General features: G+C 45.3%; 1 protein-coding gene across 2 annotated transcripts in view; it reads left to right on the top strand.

The window, feature by feature from the left end:
- Positions 1-6477: 6477 nt before the first annotated feature.
- Positions 6478-8032, top strand: part of LOC133477605 (septin-7-like) — a 72548-nt gene continuing 70993 nt past the window's right edge. Inside the window, exon 1 of one of the 2 annotated variants that reach the window (XM_061772499.1) lies at positions 6478-6801. In XM_061772499.1, coding sequence (XP_061628483.1) covers positions 6763-6801 — 39 coding nt within the window. In that variant the 5' untranslated portion in view covers positions 6478-6762. The remainder of the gene's footprint in view (positions 6802-8032) is intronic. The other variant, XM_061772500.1, reaches the window with a different exon arrangement.

The raw sequence follows: 8032 nt of genomic DNA, 5'->3' as shown, positions 1-8032 counted from the left end.
TGGTGAGAGAGGTAAAGAAGAACCAAAAGATCACTGCGGCTGTGCTCCAGAGATGCAGTCAGGAGATGGGAGAAAGTTCTAGAAAGTCAACCATCACTGCAGCCCTCCACCAGTCGGGACTTTATGGCAGAGTGGCCCGACGGAAGCCTGTCCTCAGTGCAAGACACATGAAAGCCCGCATGGAGTTTGCTAAAAAAAAAACACCTGAAGGACTCCAAGATGGTGAGAGATAAGATTCTCTGGTCTGATAAGACAAAGATAGAACCTTTTGGCCTTAATTCTAAGCGTTGTGTGTGTAAAAAACCAGGCACTGCTCATCACGTGTCCAATACAGTCCCAACAGTGAAGCTTGGTGGTGGCAGCAACATGCTGTGGGGGTGTTTTTCAGCTGCAGGGACAGGACGACAGGTTGCATTCGAAGGAAAGATGAATGCGGCCAAGTACAGGGATATCCTGGACCAAAACCTTCTCCAGAGTGCTCAGAACCTTAGACTGGGCCGAAGGTTCACCTTCCAACAGGACAATGACCCTAAGCACACAGCTAAAATCATGAAGGAGTGGCTTCAGAACAACTCCGTGACTGTTGTTGAATGGCCCAGCCAGAGCCCTGACTTAAACCCAATCGAGCATCTCTGGGGAGACCTGAAAATGGCTGCCCACCAACGTTCACCATCTAACGTGACAGAACTGGAGAGGATCTGCAAGGAGGAATGGCGGAGGATCCCCAAATCCAGGTGTGAAAAACTTGTTGCATCATTCCCAAAAAGACTCATGGCTATATTAGCTCAAAAGGGTGCTTCTACTAAATACCGAGCAAAGGGTCTGAATACTTATGGCTGTGTGATATTTCAGTTTTTCTTTTTTAATAAATCTGCAAAAATGTCAACAATTCCGTTTTTTTGTTTTTTTTTTGTCAATATGGGGTGCTGTGTGTACATTTAAGGGGGTCTGTATACTTTCTGTACCCACTGCATGTAGTACATACAGGAACTGGCTCTGACTAAGACCAGTCCAGTCCACCACCACCATTATATATCAATAATATGAAATTGAAAAACGGACCTAAGGACTCACTTTGATTTGGATATTTAATTGTTCACATTTATGGTACCTTAGGGTTGCATGTGCTGGTGGCAATGGTATAAATGTAATATAACGAGGTGACTATCCATTTTTCTGCTTTTCACTGAAAATCGCTCATTGCTGTGGCGTTGACTGAGCACAGGACGTTTACCGCAGTTGTTTTCAGAACAAGAGCTTGAGCCTCAAAGGCTTTCCGTTGGCGTTTGACAATGTTACTTTTATTCTCCCTGATAACGACGCTACTATTTTCTAGTCTTGAATTCAGTCCAGTAACCAGTCAGAGAAGTGACTGTGCGCGAATTAAAACACCGTTTTATTGCGGTATAGTTGTCCATTCTCTGAAAAAGAAATCTCTTGAAAGTGGAACATCGGTAACAAATTTGTCGACGAAAACGCTTTGAATGTTTGGGCTCTGGAGAGCCACGTCGAACACTGCGTACAAGCCAGCTTCCACTCGTAAAGCAGCAGTCAAGCCAGCCGCCCCTCATTTTCTTCATACTAGGCATTACGGTAATATGTCGGCAACTGGCGGCGAAAGCCACCTTCAAAATAAAAGCTTCCCAATAACACGGACGTCAGTGCTCTTCGGTTAAGGAATGCAACCAGCAAAGTTCACTTGAATCTTGAGATACATTAAAAAATTAACTTTATTTGATACCTTGGGAAAAAGTAATGGTAATGGACTGCACTTATATAGCGCTTTATCTACATCATCACAGTGCCCGAAGCGCTTTACAAAGCCTCACATTCACACACACACATTCATAAACCAATGGGCCACTGCTGCCATGCAAGGCACTGCCAGGCCCACTGGGAGCAAATTAGGGTTCAGTGTCTTGCCCAAGGACATTTCGACATGTGGACAGTCATAGCAGGGATTCGAACCTGTTCTACCTACTGAGCCAAAGCCACCCAAACATAATCCCATTGGTATCGCAAGACAAGTCCAGATCGGTGTGACAGACCACCAAGGACTCCACAAAAAGAGGTTTGATGAAGATCTGATATTGTATTTCAAAATAAAAGTCTGAAAACTGCATATTTTGCTGTCATTACCTCTGTTAAATTTTTTTAATGAGATATGGTTCAGTTCTGGGGAACACTACACCTCCCCAGGTCTCCAACAATAGCGGTCCCATCCAAATCTGATGTGGCATTTCAAAATAAAAGACTCTTGATATTGGTATATTTCACTGTCATGATCACGGATTTCAAAAATTATTTAAAAAAAATATGTGAATTATCACAACACCAGTCCAGTTCTGGGGGACACTACAGCTCCCCAGTTCTCCAACAAAAGAGGTCCCATCCAAATCGGATGTGGCATTTCAAAATAAAAGTCCCCTGAAATTGGTATATTTCACTGTCATGATCACGGATTTAAAAAATGATTAAAAAAAAAATCTGTGAGTTAACACAACACCAGTCCAGTTCTGGGGGACACTACACCAATCTAGGTCTCCAACAAAATTGGTCCCACCCAAATCTGATGTGGCATTTCAAAATAAAAGTCTCCTGAAATTGGTATATTTCACTGTTTCATTTAAAACATAAATTTTTAAAAATTACCAGTTATATATTTCACTGTCATGAACACGGATTAAAAAAATTCATTCAAAAAAATCTCTGAGTTATCACAACACCAGTCCAGTTCTGGGGGACACTACACCACACCAGTTCTCCACTAAAAGAGGTTTGATCAAGATTTAAAAAAAATAAATAGAAAACCGTCTTTCTTGTAAATATTTAAAATATACTTTTTCCTTCCAGTTACTGATGGTGTCGTGGTTCATTTGCCTGACTTCAATGCAGCCAGCGTGGGTTTGGTTCCCACTCAGTGATGGTCTCTACAGTGTATGCGCCCTGCGACTGACTGCCGACCAGCTCAGGGTTTTTTCTGTCTTTTGCCCGAACTCAGTAGGGGTAATACCCCGCGACTCAACAGGATAAGTGCTATTGAAATGGATGGATCAATGCATGTCTTCCTTCCAGTGTCAGACTGGCATGAGAAATTACTTTAGTGGCTAAAGCGTTAATGTTGATACCCAAAAAAAGTCATATTTAATGATAAAACAATCTGGTTTTACAGAGTGCAGATATATTACATCAAATGGTAATGGCAGTAATTTAGTAGCTTCCTGTGATTGTCTCCTACATGTATGAAGGGTAAAAGGTGTGCGATACGAACAGGATTATTTCTAATTATTTCTTAAAAGAAGTAGTATGGACATAGATTTTTTTAAATGAATGTTTTAAATCAGGCGGCACGGTGGGCGACTGTTTGGAGCGTCTGCCTCACAGTTCTGAGGAGCAGGGTTCAATCCCCGGCCCCACCTATGTGTTTGCATGTTCTCCCCGTGCCTGTGTGGGTTTTCTCCAGGCACTCCGGTTTCCTCACACATCCCAAAAACATGCGTGGTAGGTTAATTGAAGACTCTAAATTGCCCGTAGGTGTGAATGTGAGTGCGGATGGTTGTTTGTTTGTATGTGCCCTGTGATTGGCTGGCAACCAGTTCAGGGTGTACCCCGCCTCCTGCCCGATGATAGCTGGGCTAGGCTCTAGCACGCCTGCGACCCTCGTGAGGAGAAGCGGTTCAGAAAATGGATGGATGGATGGATGTTTTAAATCAGTGGCAGTGACAGTGAAATATGAATATTTCAGGAGACTTTTATTTTGAAATGCCACATCAGATTTGGACCCTCCTTGAGCTGTCCCCTTTTCGTGGTGGAGGGGTTTGTGTGTCCCAATGATCCTAGGAGCTAATTTGTCTGGGGATTTATGCAAACAGGTCCTAGGTGAGGGACCAGACAAACACAGCTCCAAAAACCCCTATGATGACAAACAATTCAGGAAGACGTTTTCCCTTGCCCGGCGGACGTGGGTCACCTCTGGAGCCATGCCTGGAGGTGGGGCTCAAAGGCGAGCGCCTGGTGGCCGGGCCAGCACCCATGGGGCCCGGCCGGGCAGAGCCCGAAAGGGTATCGGGGGTCCCCCTTCCCATGGGCTCACCACCTGTGGGAGAGGCTATCGGGGTCGGGTGCAGTGTGAGCTGGGCAGTGGCCGAAGGCAGGGACCTTGGCGATCCCATCCCCGGCTACAGAAACTGGCTCTAGGGACGTGGAATGTCACCTCTCTGGCAGGGAAAGAGCCCAAGCTGGTGTGCAAGGTCGAGAAGTTGTGACGAGATATAGTCGGGGTCGCCTCCACACACGGCTTGAGCTCTGGTACCAGTCCTCTCGAGAGGGGTTGGACTCTCTTCCACTCTGGAGTTACCAACGGTGAGAGGCGCCGAGCAGGTGTGGGTATACTTATTGGCCCCTGGCTGGGCCCCTGTACGTTGGAGTTCACCTCTGCGGACGAGAGGGTAGCCTCCGAGTTTGAAGCTACTGAGATGAGAATCAGCACCTCCAAATCTGAGAACATGGTCCTCAGTCGGAAAAGGGTGGCGTGCCCTCTCCAGGTCAGGGATGAGATCCTGCCCCAAGTGGAGGAGTTCAAGTACCTTGAGGTCTTGTTCAAGAGTGAGGGAAGAATGGAACGGGAAATCAACAGGCGGATCGGTGCAGCGTCTGCAGTGATGCAGACTTTGTACCGGTCCGTTGTGGTAAAGAAGGAGCGAAGCCGAAAGGCGAAGCTCTCAATTTACCGGTCGATCTACGTTGCTACCCTTAACTATGGTCACGAGCTGTGGGTCGTGACTGAAAGAATGAGATCCTGCATGCAAGCTGCCGAAATGAGTTTCCTCTGCAGGGTATCCGGGCTCTCCCTTAGAGATAGGGTGAGAAGCTCCGTCATCCGGGAAGAGCTCAAAGTAGAGCCGATGCTCCTCCGCATTGAGAGGAGCCAGATGAGGGGGCTGGGGCATCTGATTCGGATGCCTCCCGGACGTCTCCCTGGTGAGGTGTTCCGGGAACGTCCCACTGGAAGGAGACCCCGGGGACGTCCCATGACACGGTGGAGAGACAACGTCTCTCGGCTGGCCTGGGAACCCATCGGGATCCCCCCGGAAGAGTTGGATGAATTGGCTGGAGAGAGGGAAGTCTGGGCGTCCCTGCTAAAGCTACTGCCCCCTCGGATAAGCGGTAGAAAAAAAATGATGGATTGATGGACATCAGATTTGGGTGGGACCACTTTTGTTGGAGACCTGGGGTGGTGTCGTGTCCCCCAGAACTGGACTGGTGTTGTGATAATTCACAGATTTTTTAAAAATAATTTTTGAAATCCGTGATCATGACAGTGAAATATACCAATTTCAAGAGTCTTTTATTTTGAAATGCCACATCAGATTTGGATGGGACCTCTTTTGTTGGAGACCTTGGGAGCTGTAGTGTCCCCTAGAACTGGACTGGTGTTGTGATAATTCACAGATTTTTTAAAAATAATTTTTGAAATCCGTGATCATGACAGTGAAATATACCAATTTCAAGAGTCTTTTATTTTGAAATGCCACATCAGATTTGGATGGGACCTCTTTTGTTGGAGACCTTGGGAGCTGTAGTGTCCCCTAGAACTGGACTGGTGTTGTGATAATTCACAGATTTTTTAAAAATAATTTTTGAAATCCGTGATCATGACAGTGAAATATACCAATTTCAAGAGTCTTTTATTTTGAAATGCCACATCAGATTTGGATGGGACCTCTATTGTTGGAGACCTGGGGTGGTGTAGTGTCCCCCAGAACTGGGCCGGTGTTGCGATATCTCATTAAAAATATTTAACAGATTGTTTTCAGTCAGGGGTAATGACAGCAAAATATGCAGTTTTCAGAGATTTTTATTTTGAAATACAATATCAGATCTTCATCAAACCTCTTTTCGTGGAGTCCTTGGTGGTCTGTCACACCGATCTGGACTTGTCTTGCGATACCAATGGAATTATGTTGGGGTGGCTGAGGCTCAGTAGGTAGAACAGATTCGAATCCCTGCTACGACTGTCCGCATGTCGAAGTGTCCTTGGGCAAGACACTGAACCCTAATTTGCTCCCAGTGGGCCTGGCAGTGCCTTGCATGGCAGCAGTGGCCCATTGGTTTATGAATGTGTGTGTGAATGTGAGGCTTTGTAAAGCGCTTTGGGCACTGTGATGATGTAGATAAAGCGCTATATAAGTGCAGTCCATTACCATTTATTTTTTCGAAGATATCAAATAAAGTAAATTTTTTTATGTATGTATGTAATGTATTTCAAGATTCAAATTAACTTTGCTGGTTGCATTCCTAAACCGAAGAGCACTGACGTCCGTATTATTGCGAAGCTTTTATTTTGAAGGTGGCTTCGCCGCGAGTCGGCGACTCATTACCGTAATGCCTAGTATGAACAAAATTAGGGGCGGCTGGCTTGACTGCTACTTTACGAGTGGAGGCTGGCTTGACCGCAGTCGTCGAAAGCTCTTATCCTGAAGTTTCCCGACGGAAACGGTATTGCGTCAATTCGGCGTAACCCAGCACTACTTGACAACATCAGTCAGCGAACGTTCTCCTCGGAGTCTGAGCTTCGTCTGTCGCTCGTGTCGGGATTTTCCATTAGCCGTCCTACGTCCTAGATTTGTAGGTCCTTCCCAAGAAAGCAGTTTAGCGTAAACCCAACCTGCGCCTTTCTCCTCATTCCGCTGTTCTCTCGGACGCTCGTCGGTGTATGCCTCGGTGACCGTCCATTGCAGGCTGGGCGGTGACGGCGTTACAATGATCGAGCGAGCAGAAAGTGGCGTTCCCAGCATTGCTGTAAGTCCCTTTTTCTTCGAAATAGCAGCGCGTATAGGCAAAAAGTTAGTTGTACGGTTGCAGGAAACACGAAGAAGCGAAATCCCTTCCCAAAATCATCAAACCTTTTTTTTTTTTTTTTTTTTTTTTTTTTTTCCTTTCCCCTTCTCTACGTTAGCCCCAGTTAGCTTCGCCCCCTCACATGCACATGCACTCTTTTAAGAAGAATTTGCTAAAACTGCTCCTTAAACGTTAGCCACAACATCTGACATCTATTCAGTGTACATTACTTGAGAAAAAGGAATGTAGAATATTATAAATTGGAGTATAAATAGTTTAACTAAATGGAACGCATTATGTTAAGAATCAAATTGGTATCGAGGATGGATGGATGGGTAAAAGCTGCAAAGGCAAATTGAGCAAATTGATTGAATTCTAGCATCACCAGAAGGATTCGCATGTGTGTGATGTCATGTATCTAAATGGAGTGGACCATGCAGCTACGATCACCAGAATGTAGATTCACATAAATAGTATGGCTGAGCTTTGCAGCCTTTTTAGCACTCTCCCAGAAAGGAAAAAATGGAAAGTGGCTTGTAACAAAGCTTCACTTAAAGGATAATGAAAACATGTGTACACATATAGAATGTGTCAGCATACAGATGGACAGATGCGTGGGGGAAAGGATTTCAGGATAATATGGCAGCGAAGTTGTCTATTGGCTTTATATTTGAATCGCTAAGTTATGTGCCACAACAGTTCAAGTATGTAAGAGAGTGATAAAAAGGCTGCAAAGCTCAGCCATACTATTTATGGTCTACATTGTGGTGATGGTAGCTGCATGGTTCACTCCATTCCGATACATGACATCACACATATGCAACCGTACAACAAACTCATTGCCTTGATCACTCCAGTAAGTCATTCACAGAGCTGTACATGAAGGTGGGTTGACCATCAAAGACTGCCCATTATGTAACACATTGTCTTTCTCCCTTCCCACATACACTCACAAGTTTGAGAGGCCCAAAGATGGAATCGGGGTTTTCATGCGAGATCATTGGAGCTGCGAGGATATTGACAAGGCAGATGGATTGGCAGATTGTGTCCCGTTATCAAATGTTGTTGGATGTCATTGGACGTCGGTGTCTTAACGTAGCGCAGCTTTGCTCGATGTCACACGTTTGTTTTAGCGTGCATAGTTTGGCTGTGCTGAAAAATTCGTAGAAAGAGAGAAGCCCTTTGTAAACCA

The sequence above is a fragment of the Phyllopteryx taeniolatus genome, chromosome 5, assembly GCF_024500385.1.
Source record: "Phyllopteryx taeniolatus isolate TA_2022b chromosome 5, UOR_Ptae_1.2, whole genome shotgun sequence".
Lineage (NCBI taxonomy): Eukaryota > Metazoa > Chordata > Actinopteri > Syngnathiformes > Syngnathidae > Phyllopteryx > Phyllopteryx taeniolatus.
This window is presented reverse-complemented; position numbering and strand designations above follow the sequence as displayed.